This window comes from Eleutherodactylus coqui, chromosome 1 (genome assembly GCF_035609145.1).
Source record: "Eleutherodactylus coqui strain aEleCoq1 chromosome 1, aEleCoq1.hap1, whole genome shotgun sequence".
Classification (NCBI taxonomy): domain Eukaryota; kingdom Metazoa; phylum Chordata; class Amphibia; order Anura; family Eleutherodactylidae; genus Eleutherodactylus; species Eleutherodactylus coqui.
In genome coordinates, this window is record NC_089837.1 from 475,384,385 (window position 1) to 475,406,394 (window position 22,010).

General features: G+C 45.2%; 1 protein-coding gene across 2 annotated transcripts in view; it reads left to right on the forward strand.

The window, feature by feature from the left end:
• The window catches only part of STAT6 (signal transducer and activator of transcription 6), a 154,130-nt gene that overhangs the window by 130,797 nt on the left and 1,323 nt on the right, over window positions 1-22,010 (forward strand). For both annotated transcript variants that reach the window (XM_066584448.1, XM_066584449.1), the window contains 4 exons: window positions 3,555-3,653; window positions 5,093-5,161; window positions 16,257-16,334; window positions 18,086-18,184. In XM_066584448.1, coding sequence (XP_066440545.1) covers window positions 3,555-3,653; window positions 5,093-5,161; window positions 16,257-16,334; window positions 18,086-18,184 — 345 coding nt within the window. The remainder of the gene's footprint in view (window positions 1-3,554; window positions 3,654-5,092; window positions 5,162-16,256; window positions 16,335-18,085; window positions 18,185-22,010) is intronic.

Genomic DNA, 22,010 nt, shown 5'->3' on the forward strand with positions numbered 1-22,010 from the left:
TGCACATGGCACGGCATGTTAGAGCCATGCAAAACATTAAAGGCTCCATTGAAATCAATGGGCGATGTGTTCCGCAGAAAGCAAAAAGGTAGGACATCGCTCATGTATATGACCCCACTCAAAAGATTGGGGTTCATAATCGCGTGCTTTTCTCGGTCGCATGAAAGCGGCCTTATCCTTTCAATAGGTCATCTCATCAATAGTTTTTGTCCTGAAATCCCTTGAAGCTTTACCTTCTTACATGTCTATTCCGAATAGAGGAAAACTGCATAGAGCTATACTATGCTTCTGCTCGCTATGTAGTTTTGTGTTACCTTGTACTTGGAGCTGCATATAAATACTAGATTCCTATGTGAAATCAATAAGTTATGTATATGTATGTATGTATGTATGTATGTATGTATGTATGTACTAGCTGATATACCCGGCTTCGCCCGAGTTAATTTGGTACTGGTGTTTATCTGGTGTTCACACGGAAAATCTTATGAAGTCGTGGTTGCTTTAGAGATACTGAGGAAAAACATATGTTTACCATTTTGCATAGTTCTCTGCGTTACCCAGGAAACACCACGTGGAGGTGACCATGCGATTTTTCCTTCATATAAAATGACATCAGGAAGTGAGAGAATTAGATTACGTACATAAAATTTGGACACTAATTCTTTTGCGCTTAGAATTGAATAATCGAGTTGGGACCTATTAACTTTTCATATTTATGACACAATCAATGCTTGTGCCAAATTTCATGTTTCTATGACATTGGGAAGTGAGAGATTTGGATTATGTACGTAAAATTTGGACGCTAATTCTTTTGCGCATAGAATTGATTAATGGAGTTGGGACCCATTAGCTTTTCCTATTTATGACATAATCAATGCTCGTGCCAAATTTCCCGTTTCTATGACACCGGAAAGTGAGAAAATTACATACCGCACGTAAAATTTGGACGCTAATTCTTTTGCGCATAGAATTGAATAATGGAGTTGGGACCCATTCACTTTTCCTATTTATGACATAATCAATGCTCGTGCCAAATTTCCCGTTTCTATGACACCGGAAAGTGAGAAAATTACATTCCGCACGTAAAATTTGGATGCTAATTCTTTTGCGCATAGAATTGAATAATCGAGTTGGTACCCATTCGCTTTTCCTATTTATGACATAATCAATGCTCGTGCCAAATTTCCCGTTTCTATGACACCGGAAAGTGAGAAAATTACATTCCGCGCGTAAAATTTGGACGCTAATTCTTTTGTGCATAGAATTGAATAATCGAGTTGAGACCCATTAGCTTTTCCTATTTATGACATAATCAATGCTCGTGCCAAATTTCCCGTTTCTATGACACCGGAAAGTGAGAAAATTAGATTCCGTACGTAAAATTTGGACGCTAATTCTTTTGCGCATAGAATTGAATAATCGAGTTGGGACCCATTAGCTTTTCCTATTTATGACATAATCAATGCTTGTGCCAAATTTCCTGTTTCTATGACACTGGAAAGTAAAGAAATTACATTCCGCACGTAAAATTTCGACGCCAATTCTTTTGCGCTAGAATTGAATAATGGAGTTGGGACCTATTAACTTTTCCTATTTATGACATAATCAATGCTCGTGCCAAATTCGTGTTTCTATGACACCAGAAAGTGAGAAAATTAGATTCCGTACGTAAAATTTGGACGCTAATTCTTTTGCGCATAGAATTGAATAATCGAGTTGGGACCCATTAGCTTTTCCTACTTATGACATAACCAATGCTCGTGCCAAATTTCCAGTTTCTATGACACCGGAAAGTGAGAAAATTACATTCCACACGTAAAATTTCGACGCCAATTCTTTTGCACTAGAATTGAATAATCGAGTTGGGACCCATTCGCTTTTCCTATTTATGACATAATCAATGCTCGTGCCAAATTTCCCGTTTCTATGACACCGGAAAGTGAGAAAATTAGATTCCGTACGTAAAATTTGGACGCTAATTCTTTTGTGCATAGAATTGAATAATCGAGTTGGGACCCATTAGCTTTTCCTTTTTATGACATAATCAATGCTCCTGCCAAATTTCACGTTTCTATGACATTGGGAAGTGAGAGATTTAGATTGTGTACGTAAAATTTTGACGCCAATTCTTTTGCGCATAGAATTGAACAATCGAGTTGGGACCTATTAACTTTTCCTTTTTATGACATAATCAATGCTCCTGCCAAATTTCCCGTTTCTATGACATTGGGAAGTGAGTGATTTAGATTATGTACGTTAAATTTCGACGCCAATTCTTTTGCGCTAGAATTGAATAATCGAGTTGGGACCCAATTTCTTTTCCTATTTTGGAGATAATCTATGCTTGCGCCAAATTTCATGTTTCTACGACATCGGGAAGTTGGAGAACTTTTGGCGAGTCAGTCAGTGAGTGAGTGAGTGAGGGCTTTCAGCTTTATATATATAGATGTGTGTGTGTGTGTGTATATATATATACCGGAAAGTGAGAAAATTACATTCCACACGTAAAATTTCGACGCCAATTCTTTTGCGCTAGAATTGAATAATCGAGTTGGGACCCATTCGCTTTTCCTATTTATGACATAATCAATGCTCGTGCCAAATTTCCCGTTTCTATGACACCGGAAAGTGAGAAAATTAGATTCCGTACGTAAAATTTGGACGCTAATTCTTTTGTACATAGAATTGAATAATCGATATATATATACACACACACACATCTATATATATAAAGCTGAAAGCCCTCACTCACTCACTCACTCACTCACTGACTGACTGACTCGCCAAAAGTTCTCCAACTTCCCGATGTCGTAGAAACATGAAATTTGGCGCAAGCATAGATTATCTCCAAAATAGGAAAAGAAATTGGGTCCCAACTCGATTATTCAATTCTAGCGCAAAAGAATTGGCGTCGAAATTTAACGTACATAATCTAAATCACTCACTTCCCAATGTCATAGAAACGGGAAATTTGGCAGGAGCATTGATTATGTCATAAAAAGAAAAAGTTAATAGGTCCCAACTCGATTGTTCAATTCTATGCGCAAAAGAATTGGCGTCAAAATTTTACGTACATAATCTAAATCTCTCACTTCCCAATGTCATAGAAACGTGAAATTTGGCAGGAGCATTGATTATGTCATAAAAAGGAAAAGCTAATGGGTCCCAACTCGATTATTCAATTCTATGCACAAAAGAATTAGCGCCCAAATTTTACGTACGGAATCTAATTTTCTCACTTTCCGGTGTCATAGAAACGGGAAATTTGGCACGAGCATTGATTATGTCATAAATAGGAAAAGCGAATGGGTCCCAACTCGATTATTCAATTCTAGCGCAAAAGAATTGGCGTCGAAATTTTACGTGTGGAATGTAATTTTCTCACTTTCCGGTGTCATAGAAACGGGAAATTTGGCACGAGCATTGGTTATGTCATAAGTAGGAAAAGCTAATGGGTCCCAACTCGATTATTCAATTCTATGCGCAAAAGAATTAGCGTCCAAATTTTACATATATATATATCCCATTTAGAGGACTTTTCTTCTTCTTCGCAGGGATGATCCTGAGGGCAGTCAGAAATCAAGCAGTGACTCGGTCCCTATGGAGGGAATTGATATCCAACAACCGTTAACAAGCAGAACTCTATCATATACGTGAGTGAAACTCTTTTTGTACAAGTATCTTTAGAAGAATTGTAGGAACTGTATACTAAAAATGAGCTGATGATAAAAAATGCATATGGGTACACATAATACTGTAGAAAAGTAGCCATATATGTAAACCCTTCCCAGAAAAACAACCCAAACTGGTGTAAAAAAATAAAAATCATACCTTTCTTCAGCCGCTGTCCCCGACTCTGCACTGAAGTTCTTTCAGCAGCCGGGGAATTAAAATCCCCACCTGCGGAAAGAGCTTCTTCTGATTGGCTGAGGCCGCTCTCAACTATTCAATTATTAAGAGTTAAAAGAGAAAAGGGAAATTTACCAGCAGAAAAAAAGTCCAAAAGTGTAAAAACACTATTTTGCATTCTCTCATCAACAGCAAAACTACTGTGAAAAAGTAGATTGTATTTAGTAATTATTTTTCAGACTCGTGTGGAATAGCGCTTGAATGGTCCGGAAAAAAAGAAACCCCCGCTTCATGCGCTAATACGCTATGTAGTGGTAAGCGTACTAGTGCATACACTCATCTGTGTAAGCCCTAAGGGTGTATTCACACGGGCAATTCTGCGCATAGCGAGACGCACAGAAGTCACAGGTGAAAAGAACCTATTATTTTAAATGGGTTAATTTACATTTGCGATTTTTCTCTCAGACCCAGAGTCCAAGAACGAAGAACTGCAATATGTCCTATTTTTGAGTGATTATGTTCAGAAATTACCCAATTAGTTCCTAAGGGAGCAAAAAAAAAATTTGCATTTTAAATGCAAATTTCATGAGAGTGCGATGCAATTTTTTCTATTTTTACTATTGAAACAATATGTGACTTTTACAAGTGTGAAAAACGGGCTTGAAAACCGCACGTGCAGCGCTCTAAATACATCTATATGGAGCCACAGTCTGTGCACTGATATATTATATGTAGAGATGAGCGAGCATACTCGCTAAGGACAATTACTCGAGCGAGCATTGTCCTTAGCAAGTACCTGCCCGCTCGGAAGAAAAGATTCGGGTGCCGGCGCGGGTGAGCGGTGAGTTGCGGAAGTGAGCGGGGCGGGGGAGAGTGAAAGAGAGATCTCCCCCCCCCCCCACCGGTCTCCCCCGCCGCTCCCCGCCAGCACCCGAGCGGGCAGGTACTCGCTAAGGATAATGCTCGATCGAGTAATTGTCCTTAGCAAGTATGCTCGCTCATCTCTAATTATATGTCATCTTCATTTTCTTACCTAGAAACAAGGCTTCAGGGGGGATAATACTCCATCTTATCACATATGATACAACATGCTGTTTATACATATGGTTACATGCCTGAGGTTGAGCTTATAATTCAGTGCATTATGTAAATGTTAAAAAGTTTATTTTTCCTACGATGTATTATTACAAACCTGATTTAAGATGAAATAATCGACATTGCCTTATTTTAATAATTTTTGAAGGTCACCCCCATATCCTTCACCTGTTGGAAGTCCGATTTCGCATATAAGCACCCCACAGCATGTATACGGGTCTGTAAAAAACACATTTTTGCTCTTATTTGTGAATTCTGAATTTCTTCGATATGTACAGATTCTTATCTTCAGACTTCAGGGCTCAAACAGATGGGCGCATACACTAATATGCGCTAATATGCTTGCCACTCTTGGAAACAAAAAGTCCAATCTTTTCTTGCTCGTAGTATTAATGTGTGAGAATCCTCATAGTGAAAGAAACCACTGAAATAAATGGTTTGGTTTTGTTCCGTTATGCGGCTGCGAATTTCACGACTGCATAACGAGACAAAAACACGCCCATGTGTTTAAGCCCTTAATGCTTTAATAGAAAGTTCTAGGCCGCAGTTGATTTGCCCTTTCTGGAGCTTTCCAGTGGTTTTTGTTGTGTTAAGGTATCAATAGCTTTTCAGTGGCTTAAAATAACTTGTTGCAAAAAGTTACCACACTCAAGATAAAGTTTGCTACATCTGCCTGCTATCCCCTGCTGCAGCTGTGACAGTTGCAGCAGGGGATTTCTTGGATGTGCAACCCCTGGATTCTGTGACATCGAGGGGTTTCACCGGCGGGAGCCCCATTGACATACAGAGAAGATCACGCTCCTCTGCCACAGCTGTGACAGCTGTGGCCGAGGTTTTCTTCATCTCCACGGGGAGTCCGCTTATCACTGCACACTGTGCCAGCATTGTCACAGTGTCAAGTGACCAGGGAACTCCCCGTGGAGATGAAGAAATCCTCGGCCACAGCTGTGGCAGAGGAACGCAATGCTATCCCATTGAATTTAACGGAGCCGGCGCTACAGCCAGCTTTAATTAAAGCAGTAAGATGCTGGCAGCCCCTGCAGTGATTTTCCCATGGAATACAATGGGATAGCATTGAGGTCCTGTGCCACAGCTGTGGCAGAGGATTTCTTCATCCCCGCGTGGAGTCAGTGTTCAGTGACAAGGGGACTCCCCGCAGAGATGAAGAAATCCTCTGTCACAGCTGTCACAGCTGTAGCAGAGGATCCCAATCTTCTCTGTATGTCAATGGGGCCGCTGCTGCTGCTGCCGCTGGCCCCATTGACCACCGGTGTCACAGCATCCAGGGGTTGCACATCCCAAAAATGCGGAATGCCTCATTTATTTGCTTTTTAAAATCTTCTGCCTTATACTTACCGCTGCACATTTTTGTGCACAGGTAAAAATCGGGCATATAAAAAGCATTGGTTCTAATAGATGCAGATTGCGAACGCAAGTAACAGGGCTCAGTCAGACAGGCGTTTTTTGCTGCACATAAGGGTAGCTACTGCTGCTTTTCCTGTGACTATGTATATAGCAGTAGTAACCCAAGTAGGTCCACTTTGTCTTATGGTCCTATTCATATTTTATCCGTGTATTGCACCCACAGCCTGCAGGGGAAAAATTTTAGAACACCTCCATTTTTCCAGTTAAGGTGAATAAAAATAATGAATTAACTTGGTTTCACCAAATTAAATCTACATTCTTAAGTCTCCAAAGTAGCCCCTTCTGGCTGATACAACAGCTTTACACAATCAAGACATTCTTTCTATAATCACATTCAGATATTGTTCAGTAAATTTCTACCTAACATTGTTGCAGAAGTTCCCACAACTGTGCTGCACTTGTAGGTTGCTTTGCTTTCACCCTTCTGTCCCATTCATCCCAAACAAGCTCTGGAGACTGTGCAGGCTATTTCATTCTTTGAAGCCTGCCGTCTTCTTCTTGTTTTCTTAACTTATTCTGATGTAGCCTAGAAGTATGTTTTGGATCATTCTCTTGCTGTAATATGAACTCCTGACCAACTAGGCGTACACCAGAGGATTTTGCATGATGTATCAAAATGCTGTGGTAGCCTTTTTTGTGCATGTGTCAGTCACTGTGCAAGTTGCCAACCTTGAATCCAGTAAAAGAGCTGCAGACCATCATGCTTCCTCCCCCCTTCTTGGTGTCTCACACTCAAGAACAATCTTTCACCTATTTAATGATCCACAAAAATCCTGTGTGATGTACCAAAGCTGTCAAATTTTGATTCATCAGTCCATAACACTTTCTTCCAAGCTTCAGTAGTCCAAATGAGGTGCTGCTTGGCCCAGGCAAGTCTTTTTTTAAAATATATTTTGCAATCTTAGCCTCTTTCTTGCCACTATGATAGCAATGTGCTCTGTCCTGAAGAGCAAAACTGTCCAAATCCTGCCCTAGAGGGCATTGTAATGCAGTTTGTTCCAACACTGGTAATATAGAATCAGAGGGTTTGAAAGTAATCTACAAAAGTTGAGACACCTGTAGGAATAGTTTTCATCCAATTTCAAAGCAGAATTTGCTTTCTGTGCAGCAGATATCCTTGATGCGTTCTTTGAAAAAAGCCCTTTGATTAAAATCAAAAATTCTGACTATTGTAGCGTTTCAGGTTAAAATGTCACAATACTTTTATGCTTTTAACGTACTTTTAAACCTTTAAACCATTTTATGTTATTTGCTGGACTTGAACTGTGCTAATGTAAAAAAATAACTGGAAAAATGTAGGTGTTCTAAGACTTTTGACCAGTTGTGTGTGTGTGTGTGTGTATATATATGTATAATATATCCCAGAGCTGCCGTTAGTATGCATTTCCTACAGATTTAGAAACTGAGACACATGGGAAACAGTATAGTTATATACAAGTATATCAAGGTGGAGGACAGATTCTACTCACATAGGAAATATATTTCATAGCTTTCATTAGGTTATGGCAACTAGAATCGAAGCATTCAATGTTTACATTGCTGGCTGCATTTAGACAGCTGGAAAATAGTGCAAAATAGAAGCCTGGTTTATGCTACAAAGTGGATTTTTTTCTTTGTTTATGACCAAAGCACTTTATTTGGTTTAGAATGCCTTTAATAGTCCAGGATAATGAGCGGTCTGCAAATCATGTCCTATGAGGAATGGTTAAAGGATCTGGGAATGTTAAACTTGCAAAAAAGAAGGCTGAGAGACTTAATAGCTGTCTACAAATACCTGAAGGGCTGTCACAGTGCAGAGGGATCAGCCCTATTCTCATTTGCACAAGGAAAGACTAGAAGCAATGGGATGAAACTGAAAGGGAGGAGACACAGATTAGATATTAGCAGTGAGGGTGATCAATGAGTGGAACAGGTTACCACGGGAGGTGGTGAGTTCTCCTTCAATGGAAGTCTTCAAACAAAGGCTAGACAGTAGAGATGAGCGAACGTACTCGTCCGAGCTTGATACTCGTTCGAGTATTAGCGTGTTCGAGATGCTCGTTACTCGAGACGAGTACCACGCGATGTTCGAGTTACTTTCACTTTCCTCTCTGAGACGTTAGCGCGCTTTTCTGGCCAATAGAAAGACAGGGAAGGCATTACAACTTCCCCCTGCGACGTTCAAGCCCTATACCACCCCCCTGCAGTGAGTGGCTGGCGAGATCAGGTGTCACCTGAGTATATAAATCGGCCCCTCCCGCGGCTCGCCACAGATGCATTCTGACATAGCTCGGGGAAAGTGCTGCTGATGCTGGAGCTGCTATAGGGAGAGTGTTAGGAGTGATTTTAGGCTTCAAGAACCCCAATGGTCCTTCTTAGGGCCACATCTGACCATGTGCAGCACTGTTGAGGCTGCTTTTTGCAGTGTTGCACCTTTTTTTTTTGTATATCGGCCGTGCAGAGCATTGCGTCCAGAGCATTGTGTCCTGCAGTAATTTTACATAGTCCACGGCCAGTAGTGGTGGTGAGGCAGGGACAGTGAAAGACATATCCAGTCTATATAGGCAGTGGGCTTTTCCCAAAAAATTTGGGAAAAAAAATCTATTTGGGCTGCCTGTGACCGTCCTGACTGTACCGCGTCTCTGCTGGGGGTAGTAGTCCTAATTCATACGCAGCCAGCTAAGTGTTACAGCAGGCTTGCGCAAAATTCTTTCCTGGCCCTGCGTTGCCTCTTACATCACTGCTGTCATGCTGTCCAGAGTGAAACAGTCTGCAGTAATTTTACATAGTATAGGGCCAGTAGTGCTGAGGCAGGGACAGTGAAAAACGTGAAAGACATATACTGTCTATATAGGCAGTGGGCTTTTCCAAAAAAATTTGGGACAAAAAAATAAATTTGGGCTGCCTGTGACCGTCCTGACTGTACTGCGTCTCTGCTGGGGGTAGTAGTCCTAATTAATACGCAGCCAGCTAAGTGTTACAGCGGGCTTGCGCAAAATTCTTTCCTGGCTCTGCGTTGCCCGTTACATCATTGCTGTCATCCTGTCCAGAGGGAAACAGTCTGCACTGCAGTAATTTTACCTAGTATAGGGCCAGTAGTGCTGAGGCAGGGACAGTGAAAAACCTGAAAGACATATACTGTCTATATAGGCAGTGGGCTTTTCCAAAAAAATTTGGGACAGAAAAATATATTTGGGCTGCCTGTGACCGTCCTGACTGTACTGCGTCTCTGCTGGGGGTAGTAGTCCTAATTAATACGCAGCCAGCTAAGTGTTACAGCGGGCTTGCGCAAAATTCTTTCCTGGCTCTGCTGTGCGTTCCGTAAGCGAAGTCAGCCTCCAACCACAGGCCAATAAGCGGCACATTTAATTACAGCGTTCTGTTTCTGCACTACTGGTAATACACCATGCTGAGGGGTAGGGGTAGGCCTAGAGGACGTGGACGCGGGCGAGGACGCGGAGGCCCAAGTCAGGGTGTGGGCACAGGCCGAGCTCCTGATCCAGGTGTATCGCAGCCAACTGCTGCGGGATTAGGAGAAAGGCATGTTTCTGGCATCCCCACATTCATCTAACAAATAAATGGGTCCACGCGGTAGACCTTTATTAGAAAATGAGCAGCGTGAGCAGGTCCTGTCGTGGATGGCAGAAAGTGCATCCAGCAATCTATCGACCACCCAGAATTCTGCGCCGTCCACTGCTGCAACTCTGAATCCTCTGGCTGCTGCTCCTCCTTCCTCCCAGCCTCCTCACTACATTACAATGACACATTCTGAGGAGCAGGCAGACTCCCAGGAACTGTTCCCAGGCCCCTGCCCAGAATGGCCAGCAATGGTTCCTCTCCCACCGGAGGAGTTTGTCGTGACCGATGCCCAACCTTTGGAAAGTTCCCGGGGTCCAGGGGATGAGGCTGGGGACTTCCGGTAACTGTCTCAAGAGTTTTCAGTGGGTGAGGAGGACGATGACGATGAGACACAGTTGTCTATCACTCAGGTAGTAGTAATTGGAGTAAGTCTGAGGGAGGAGCGGACAGAGGATTCGGAGGAAGAGCAGCAGGACGATGAGGTGACTGACCCCACCTGGTTTGCTAAGCCTACTGAGGACAGGTCTTCAGAGGGGGATGCAAGTGCAGCAGCAGGGCAGGTTGGAAGAGCCAGTGCGGTGGCCAGGGGTAGAGGCAGGGCCAGACCGAATAATCCACCAACTGTTTCCCAAAGCGCCCCCTCGCGCCATGCCACCCTGCAGAGGCCGAGGTGCTCAAAGGTCTGGCAGTTTTTCGCTGAGAGTGCAGACAACCGACGAACAGTGGTGTGCAACCTTTGTCGCGCCAAGATCAGCCGGGGAGCCACCACCACCAGCCTCACCACCACCAGCATGCGCAGACATATGATGGCCAAGCACCCCACAAGGTGGGACGAAGGCCGTTCACCGCCTCCGGTTTGCACCACTGCCTCTCCCCCTGTGCACCAACCTGCCACTGAGATCCAACCCCCCTCTCAGGACACAGGCACTACCGTCTCCTGGCCTGCACCCACACCCTCACCTCCGCTGTCCTCGGCCCCATCCACCAATGTATCTCAGCGCACCGTCCAGCTGTCGCTAGCGCAAGTGTTTGAGCGCAAGCGCAAGTACGCCGCCACACACCCGCACGCTCAAGCGTTAAACGTGCACATAGCCAAATTGATCAGCCTGGAGATGCTGCCGTATAGGCTTGTGGAAACGGAGGCTTTCAAAAGCATGATGGCGGCGGCGGCCCCGCGCTACTCGGTTCCCAGTCGCCACTACTTTTCCCGATGTGCCGTCCCAGCCCTGCACGACCACGTCTCCCGCAACATTGTACGCGCCCTCACCAACACGGTTACTGCCAAGGTCCACTTAACAACGGACACGTGGACAAGCACAGGCGGGCAGGGCCACTATATCTCCCTGACGGCACATTGGGTGAATTTAGTGGAGGCTGGGACAGAGTCAGAGCCTGGGACCGCTCACGTCCTACCCACCCCCAGAATTGCGGGCCCCAGCTCGGTGGTGGTGTCTGCGGGGGTGTATGCTTCCTCCACTAAACCACCCTCCTCCTCCTCCTCCTACGCAACCTCTGTCTCGCAATTAAGATGTGTCAGCAGCAGCACGTCGCCAGCAGTCGGTGTCGTGCGGCGTGGCAGCACAGCGGTGGGCAAGCGTCAGCAGGCCGTGCTGAAGCTTCTCAGCTTAGGAGAGAAGAGGCACACGGCCCACGAACTGCTGCAGGGTCTGACAGAGCAGACCGACCGCTGGATTGCGCCGCTGAGCCTCCAACCGGGCATGGTCGTGTGTGACAACGGCCGTAACCTGGTGGCGGCTCTGCAGCTCGGCAGCCTCACGCACGTGCCATGCCTGGCCCACGTCTTTAATTTGGTGGTTCAGCGCTTTCTGAAAAGCTACCCATGCTTGTCAGACCTGCTCGGAAAGGTGTGCCGGCTCTGCGCACATTTCCGCAACTCCCACAAGGACGCTGCCACCCTGCAACATCGGTTTAATCTGCCAGTGCACCGAATGCTGTGCGACGTGCCCACACGGTGGAACTCTACGCTCCACATGTTGGCCAGGCTCTATGAGCAGCGTAGAGCTATAGTGGAATACCAACTCCAACATGGGCGGCGCAGTGGGAGTCAGCCTCCTCAATTCTTTACAGAAGAGTGGGCCTGGTTGGCAAACACCTGCCAGGTCCTTGGAAACTTTGAGGAGTCTACCCAGATGGGGAGCAGCGATGCTGCAATCATTAGCGTCACCATTCCTCTGCTATGCCTCTTGAGAAGTTCCCTGCAAAGCATAAAGGCAGACGCTTTGCGCTCGGAAACGGTGGCGGCGGAAGACAGTATGTCGCTGGATAGTCAGAGCACCCTCCTGTCTATATCTCAGCGCGTTGAGGAGGAGGAGGAGGAGGTAGAGGAGCATGAGGAGGAGGGGGAAGAGACAGCTTGGCCCACTGCTGAGGGTACCCATGCTGCTTGGCTGTCATCCTTTCAGCGTGTATGGCCTGAGGAGGAGGAGGAGGAGGATCCTGAAAGTGATCTTCCTAGTGAGGACAGCCATGTGTTGCGTACAGGTACCCTGGCACACATGGCTGACTTCATGTTAGGATGCCTTTCTCGTGACCCTCGCGTTACACGCATTCTGGCCACTACGGATTACTGGGTGTACACACTGCTCGACCCACGGTATAAGGAGAACCTTTCCATTCTCATACCCGAAGAGGAAAGGGGTTTGAGAGTGATGCTATACCACAGGACCCTGGTGGACAAGCTGATGGTAAAATTCCCAATCCGACAGCGCTAGTGGCAGAAGGCGCAGTTCCGAGGGCCAGGTAGCAGGGGAGGCGCGGAGATCAGGCAGCATGTACAGCACAGGCAGGGGAACACTCTCTAAGGCCTTTGACAGCTTTCTGGCTCCCCATCAAGACTGTGTCACCGCTCCCCAGTCAAGGCTGAGTCGGCGGGAGCACTGTAAAAGGATGGTGAGGGAGTACGTAGCCGATCGCACGACCATCCTCTGTGACGCCTCAGCCCCCTACAACTACTGGGTGTCGAAGCTGGACACGTGGCCTGAACTCACGCTGTATGCCCTGGAGGTGCTTGCTTGTCCTGCGGCTAGCGTCTTGTCAGAGAGGGTGTTTAGTGTGGCTGGGGGAATCATCACAGATAAGCGTACCCGCCTCTCAACCGACAGTGCCGACAGGCTTACACTCATAAAGATGAACAAAGCCTGGATTTCCCCAGACTTTTCTTCTCCACCAGCGGACAGCAGCGATACCTAAACAATACGTAGGCTGCACCCGCGGATGGAAGCATCGTTCTCTATCACCATCAAAAACGGGGACCTTTTAGCTTCATCAATCTGTTTATTATATTCAACCTCCTCCTCCTGCTCCTCCTCCTGAAACCTCACGTAATCACGCCGAACGGGCAATTTTTCTTAGGCCCACAAGGCTCAGTCATTTAATTTTTGTAAACAATTTTTATACGTCTCAATGCTCATTAAAGCGTTGAAACTTGCGCCTGAACCAATTTTTATTTTAACTGGGCTGCCTCCAGGCCTAGTTACAAATTAAGCCACATTAACCAAAGCGATTAATGGGTTTCACCTGCCCTCTTGGTTGGGCATGGGCAATTTTTCTGAGGTACATTAGTACTGTTGGTACACCAATTTTTTGGGGCCCTCGCCTACAGTGTAATCCAATTAATTTTTTGCCCACCTGCATTAAAGCTGACGTTACATCAGCTGTGCTGGGCACTGCAATGGGATATATTTATGTACCGCCGGTGGGTTCCAGGGAGCCACCCATGCTGTCGGTCCACACGGAGTTGTAACTGCATGTGTCCACTTCTAAAGAACCCCAGTCTGACTGGGGCATGCAGTGTGGGCCGAAGCCCACCTGCATTAAACATGACATTACCTCAGCTGTACTGGGCAATGCAATGGGATATATTTATGTGCCGTCAGTGGCTTCCTGGCATCCATCCATGCTGTCGGTCCACACGGAGTTGTAACTGAATGTGTCTGCTTATAAAGAACCCCAGTCTGACTGGGGCATGCAGTGTGGGCCGAAGACCACCTGCATTTAATCTAACGTTAGCTCTGCTGTCCAGAGCACTGCAATGGGATACATTTATGTACAGCCGGTGGGTTCCAGGGAGCCACCCATGCTGTGGGTGCACACGGAATTCCCATTGCGGAGTTGTACCTGCCTGTGACTATTTATAAGAAACCGCGGTCTGACTCGGGCATGCAGACACCTTGACAGAATGAATAGTGTGTGGCACATAGGTTCCCCATTGCTATGCCCACGTGTGCAGCTCCAGATGGAGGTGGCACAGGATTGGATTTCTCATTGCTTCTGTACAGCATTGTGGGCTATCGCCCTGCCCCTTTTAAAGAGGGTCGCTGCCTAGCCGTGCCAACCCTCTGCAGTGTGTGCCTGCGGTTCCTCCTCATGGCAGACGCACTTATAAATAGACATGAGGGTGATGTGGCATGAGGGCAGCTGAAGGCTGCGCAAGGACACTTTGGTGTGCGCTGTGGACACTGCGTCGTGCCGGGGGGTGGGGGGGTTGGGCAGCATGTAACCCAGGAGAAGTGGCAGCGGAGTGTCATGCAGGCAGTGATTGTGCTTTGTTGGAGGTAGTGTGGTGCTTAGCTAAGGTATGCCATGCTAATGAGGGCTTTTCAGAAGTAAAAATTGTTGGGAGGGGGGGGCCACTCTTGCCGCTATTGTGGCTTAAAGGGGTTGTCCCGCGAAACAAAGTTGGGGTATACACTTCTGTATGGCCATATTAATGCACTTTGTAATGTACATTGTGCATTAATTATGAGCCATACAGAAGTTATTCACTTATCTGTTCCGTTGCTGGCGTCCCCGTCTCCATGGTGCCGTCTAATTTTCAGCGTCTAATCGCCCGATTAGACGCGCTTGCGCAGTCCGGTCTTCTCCCTTCTGAATGGGGCCGCTCGTGCCGGAGAGCGGCTCCTCGTAGCTCCGCCCCGTCACGTGTGCTGATTCCAGCCAATCAGGAGGCTGGAATCGGCAATGGACCGCACAGAAGACCTGCGGTGCACCGAGGGTGTAGATCCCGGCGGCCATCTTCACAAGGTAAGTAAGTAGTCACCGAAGCGCGGGAATTCGGGTAAGTACTATCCGTTTCTTTTTTTAAACGTCTGCATCGGGTTTGTCTCGCGCCGAACGGGGGGGCTATTCAAAAAAAAAAAAACCCCGTTTCGGCGCGGGACAACCCCTTTTAATAGCAGGACCTGGGAACTTGAGATGCAGCCCAACATGTAGCCCCTCACCTGCCCTATCCGTTTCTGTGTCGTTCCCATCACTTTCTTGAATTGCCCACATTTTCACAAATGGAAACCTTAGCGAGCATCGGCGAAATACAAAAATGCTTGGGTCGCCCATTGACTTCAATAGGGTTCGTTACTCGAAACGAATTCTCGAGCATCGCGAAAATTTCGTCCCGAGTAACGAGCACCCGAGCATTTTGGTGCTCGCTCATCTCTACTAGACAGACATCTGTCTGGGATGACTTAGTGAATCCTGCACTGAGCAGGGGGTTGGACCCGATGACCCTGGAGGTCCCTTCCACCTTTACCATTCTAGAGTTCTAACATTTAATTTTTGCTAAAAATTGCAGCATGTTACTTTGGGAATTGTTTTATTGCTTTCTTCCCATGGTTTATGCTCTTGTGGAATTATCTCATGTGAACGTAATGTACTTCATGAAATGTAGAGTTGCAATTAAAAACAAAAAAGGGAAATACTGTTCAGTAGGGGAGTTTTCTGACAAACCAAAACCAAGCTTAGATCCCTTATACTTTTCCTCTGTTTCACACAGTGGACATGGATCTGCTGTACCTCTAAACTGATTTTACTTAGGGCTAGATCTGAGGATCCCTAGAACGGCAGGCAACAGACATGAGAATCCTGGTCAATAAACTAGCCAAAGACAGGAGCGGAGAAACCAGGGAAGCCAATTAGCACACAGGTCAAAAAACAAGATCAGACTGTAAAATGACTGGAACCTATCCAGATTGGCAGGGACTGGAGAGATGGACCAGATGCTCGCTACCCTGTGGGAAGTAGTTATAGTTGGGAGGAGAGATGTGGCATCTGCCACATTAGACAGGAGGGGCATTGCACTGACTATGAGCAACAGTACGAGGAGGTATGAGCTGGCATCGGCCCTGAGTAGTGGCCATAATACTCCACTTTGATTTGCCACTGGTTTTAATTAAAAATTTAGAAGAATTTTTGGAAGAAGTCAGTTTTAGGGAATGCTTTTTATGAGGATGGGGAAGTTCAAGAATTCAGAGTTCGTTCGGTCTGTCTGTCCATGTACCTATCTTGATATTAACTGTTATATATTTATATTCTAGACACAATATTGCATTACCACCCTTAATGCAGTCTTCTCAATATCCCATTGACCCCACACTGTTTCCTCCCAATACAAGGTAAGGAAAAAGTCACCCTCCATACATTTTTACTAATTTATAACTTTGTTTATAGCAATGAAATCATCATCATTCAGATTTCAATGTTAGTAAAGAAGAGCTAGTCGGCTCTTCATCAGGTCTCGGCTATACGACGTATGAGCAGAAATGACACAGGAATACCAACACAATGGTTAAGTAAAGCAATGAAAAATTGTAGATGACCTCCTGACAATCACATGAAATACATACGAGTATGTCTTACACCTATATGATAATTATGCGAGTATATATAGCTTTGACAGTAGAGTTTTTGGGTACACAAGTAAGTGGTGTGTATTTTGACTCTGTGCCTTTTGCAGAAATGATGCGGATTTTGTCACGGAATGTTCCGCTGTGGAAAGTCTGCAGCATTTTCTCTATGTGTAAACATACCATAAGGCCGGCTTCACACGAGCGTGACGGGCTCCGCTGCGGAATATTCTGCAGTGAAGCCCGTCACGGCGCCCCCCAGAGACCCCATACTTACCAGCGGAAGATAGCGTGAAGACGCTTCCCCGCCCACCGCCGTCGCGTCATGTGACGTAGAGAGCGGGAGATAGCATGAACGGACGGCTTCCATTGACTGCAATGGAAGCCGTCAGCGCGTACACCCGCGGCAAATAGAGCATGCTGCGGGTGAGGACGGGAGATTTCATGGTGCGAAATTCCGCTGTGGAATTCCGCATCGTGAGCATTGTGCTATTAGGTTCAATAGAACCTAATAGCAGGGGGCAACGCAGCGGATTTTTGCCGCGAATTTACGCGGCGTAAATCCGTTCGTGGGAAGGAGGCCTAAGGCTGGGTCCACATGAGGCTGAATGTCCGCAGCAAACCTTCTGCATCAGATCAGCAGCGGAAAGTCTGTCTCAAAACATGTATCATTTGGTGTGGGTTTTATGGCATATTTTTGTGTAGAATTCACCCCCTCATGAAGAAGAGTTGAATTCTGCAGCAGAAACAGTGAAAAAATTGACACGCTGTGGAATTAAATTCCGCACCACGTGTCAATTTCCGCATTGGTTTTGTGCTGTTTTCTTCAACTTGGGGATGAGATTTTCAAAATCCTATCCACTTTGCTGCTACCGTAGAATTTCTGTGCAGAGGATCGGCATGAAAATTCTATGGCAAACCTGCCCCGTGTGGACCCAGCTCACCAGAATACTCTGGGGTCGGGGCGGAAGAGCTGCTCTGGCCTCTGTGTAGTTGTCGTGCTCATTATTGCAGGTGAGCTCCCATTGATTTCAATGAGAACTGTACCTGCAATCACAAGCATCGGCCACTACACAGAGGTCAGAGCAGCTGACCCTGACCCCAGGGTATTCCACCGAGCACTGCCTGGAAAAGTCATTGGGTTGAGAAACACTGCTAAAGTCCATCGTCCTCTACTTCTTGCTAATATACAGTACATGTACTAGGATAGCACCAATTAAGGGATAGATGGAGGCAAGCAAGACTGCATCAGACTGCTCAAGGTTTATTTGTAGTCTGTTACCATGGAGACAAATAATTCGCATAGGAGCTGTAGAAACAATACAGTAGACATTTTAATGAAGACTATTTGCAAAGTTGCTTTATTTTTTCATTCTAGATACATTTGAAGCAATGAAGTAATTTTGGTTACCATAGTTTTTAATGGAGCTGAGATGTACTGTAGTTAAAAATTGGTTATATGCATAAATGATAAACAAAGCACACATAGATAAAAACATTCTTATTTTTCTATGCTTTAGGTATAACTCATCACCCGCATATCCACTTGTGGACAGTTCTCAGTGGACCTCGGCCTATGGAACACCCAACTTTAATACAGTTGATTGTCTTCCAAGAGAGTAAGATGAGTTTTTATACTGCCCATCATTGATTTTGCACTGTTTATTTTCTGGATGACGTGCTAATATATCATATAATATTGTTTTAATATTGTATCATTTTGTACCATTCTCTTTGAATCATCCTTGTGTTTCTCTCATTTATTTTTACAACAGTTTAGAATATGTGGAAAATGTTTGGGCTTATGCACATGGCTGAATAGAAGTAATACAGCACTAACAGAAGACTATGGGGCCTAGTGTACCTCTGCATGAATACAATTTCATTTGTTGGCACATAGGCATACAAAGGTTCTCCTATATGAGTCATATAGAATCCAACAGAAAAAAAATCATGGCATGCTCCATCAGATTTTGCATTACGGAGGAATTATCCCTAGACGTATTGCCTTTAATGAAGAATACCATACAGAGGCACACAAAGTGTCTAAAAACAATCAAAGGAGATGAAAATTGCCAAAACCTTCTTTATTTAAATAGATTTAGAGTATCGTCTTACAAATATCTAGAGAACAACATCTTTGTTGCCCATGGCTTAAACTGTTCAAAAAACGTGAATACTGGACTGTCATTGGATGCTATTAATTTTGATGCAACGACTTGCAAAAATGTTTAAAAGAAAAAAAGCTAATTAAAACATCTTTATTAATCCTAGCTTTACTTTTTTTATTTTACTCTCTATAGCAGACATAAACTGGCGATCGTCTAATTACATGTACAGTATACTGCAATACTTCAGTACTGCAGCATACTGTACATTTGCAGGCATTATTTTCAGCTGTGCCACAAGCAGTGCCTAATAGGAAGACATCGATGGCTGGCCTTGGGATAACACAGTAACAGTAACAGTCTTGTCATGAAGGGGAACGTTCGGGAGGCTGAAGGAGCCCCATCCCTCTGTTGGGCCATTTAAATTAATGCCGCTCTCAGTACTGACAGCATTATCTGAAGGGTTAATGGCCAAGATGGAAGTTATCTCCAATCACTAATGTCTATTGACCAGGTTCTGCTAATGACCCTGCTTCATACATTAGCATCCCACTTGCACAATGCATGATGGTGCATTCTGGCAAAGGGACTACCCTCTATTAAACTGCTTGTCTAGTTTAGAAAAGCCCATTTTCATATATCTTATTAAGGAATTCTTACCTAATAAAAGAATTCCTCTGTTTATGATCCTCATCTCTGGGCTAAAATGGAAAGCAGGTACAAAGAGCTTGTCTCTTTCTGTAGGACCTGCCCTACATTATGCAAGCAACCCATTTTTGAATGGACACAGTGTTGCAAGAGGGGTACAGTTGTACTGCTGTTGCCAATTAATTCTTGTTTTTCGTAAGTTTGATAAACAGACTGATATATTAGTGACTGTCACTTTAAGAAGGTGAGGGCATGCAGCAAGCTGGTCTCCGAGGGGGAACAGGAAGTGAATGAAAGCGTGAGTAAGGAGGAGGAGAACAGCAATGCTGTTGGTCCTGGAGCAGGGGATATTCCCCAGAGCATTCCTGTGCAGACGACTGCAGCCTGAAGGGCATATAGTTTCTAGGAAATAAAGAGATCACAGCCTGAGGCACAGAGGAAAGTACAACCGTGCACAGACCTGTTTTGTTGTACTTCCTACTTTACGTCAAGCATATTAGGTATTTACCTCCTTGAAGAAAACTGCAGTGATAGCGACCCGCGAAATGAGTAGCGAGAAATAGACTTATTACCGCGAGCAAATGGGATATCCATAGATTTAGGCCACCTGCACACTGGCAGATATACATTGCAAAATCCAGAGTGGGCATCCGCCACTGGATTCCCCAGCAAACCAGCCCATAGTATGCTATGACAATACGTGATTTCATGTCCAAGAGCGGAAATCGATTGAGATTTTCCACTGGCGGAGAAGAAATTGCAGTATGCTGCGATTTTTTGCGAGCTCCGCATGGATGGCTTCTATTGAAGTCAATGGAAGCCGTCCGTCCCGTGGCCATTCCGCAATCATCATTGCAGAATGGTCGTGGGATCCACGTCATCGCTTAGTGACGGCACAGCGTCATCTGTACTGCGCCTGTGCGCCAGCTAGCACATCCGCAGCACAGGAAAGAAGACACAGGGGTACACAGGGGTCACCGGCCCGGCACAGGATCAAACTCTGCTACGGGATTCTGCATGCAAGGTCCGACCCAGCCATGTATAGGCGGCCTTAATGTTCTCCCAATTGGCCTAATGGCAGACCAATAAATGGGAAGAACTTGGTTCTACATGTTTCGGGAAGTCTAGTTGTTTGTTCAATAACATCCAGGAATGGGGAGTGTAAAACATATTCTTTGAGAATCCTGACATACAGAAAGATATTTACTGACCTGATTTGTCCTTGTTATGTGCTTAATAAAGTTACACAAGCACCATGATGACTTCTGATCACAGTTTTCCTAGATGACTGGTGGGCACCTGCAGGGTACAGGGGAGTGCCCAGGTCTTCACCCCGATCCATCCTTTCACTTCATTCTTCCTGTGCTGGCACTGCAGGCAAATTGAACACTTCCCGCCAGATATCCCTGCAGATTCCAGCTGATCGATGAGGGTCTCAGCTGAAGGATTTTTTGTGATCAGCTTATTATATAATAAAAGGACCCTTTTAACAGATCAAAATCACAGAAAAGGAAATATAAATAGACAAAAAGATCACAGAAAGCGGACATATACTTCCTGATATACTGATACAAGGGCCAGGTGAAGACATCACACATCCCTCAACATGCAGACAGCAAAATTGCTAAATGGAAGAGCATTGCACAGGTGCAAGGTACCGATGAACAGGAAGGTGTGTGAGTGGATGTTCATCAGGACTTTGCACCTGTGTAATTACTCCTCCGTTTAGCAGTTTAACTGTCCGCATGTTGAGGGATGTGTTGTCTTTACCTTTTAACCGATCGAGAGGAAAACCTCTTTAACTCTAAATTCACTTGTCAACCCCTTTAACTTGAGGAATACACATGTATAAGTAGATAAAGAAACATTGTAAGGCTCCAGATTTTGTGGTTATTACCATGTTTTCCCCAAAATAAGACCCTGTCTTATATTAATTTTTGCTGCAAAAGAAGCACTAGGTCTTAGTTTTCGGGAAGCTCTTATTATATGTACCTAGCAGTCTCAGTTCAGGTCCCTTCCGCTGCTCTCCATAGCCCCAACGTGCTTCCCACAATCCTCAGCTGCTCATACAACATTACTTCCTGGTTACAGGATTCATAAATTCCACCTCCAGAAAGCGATAGCTGGGATTGGTTCTTCACCACTGCTCAGCCAACCAATGCAGAGCTGGATGAAGGAATGCGATAGCTACATTAATTGATTCTTTCACCGCTGTTAAGCCGATCAATAGCCGTCATGTTGTAGAGGTGGGATTTTTTTAATTGGCTGAGCCACGGCCAATCACAACCATCGCATTGGTTCATCCAGCGCTGCATTGATTGGCTGAGCAGCGGTCGAAGAACCAGTCACAGCCATCGCTACCTGGAGGTTGGATTTATGAATCCACAACCAGGAAATGATTTGTACGATTGGCTGAGGACTGCAGGAACCACACCGGACCTCTAGAGAGCAATGGGAGGGACCTGGGCCAAGCCTTGTAGGTAATGTATTCTATTTTTTTTTTATGTAGTGTAACTAGGGCTTATTTTCGGGGTACGACTAATATTTCAAGCCTCCCAAAAATTAGACTAGGACTTATTTTCAGGATAGGTATTATTCTCGGGGAAACATGTTAGATAATCAGTGCTTTATTCCTTATAAATGAAGTATTCATCTTTTGAGATTGCATACTGATTTTCTATTTATAGAC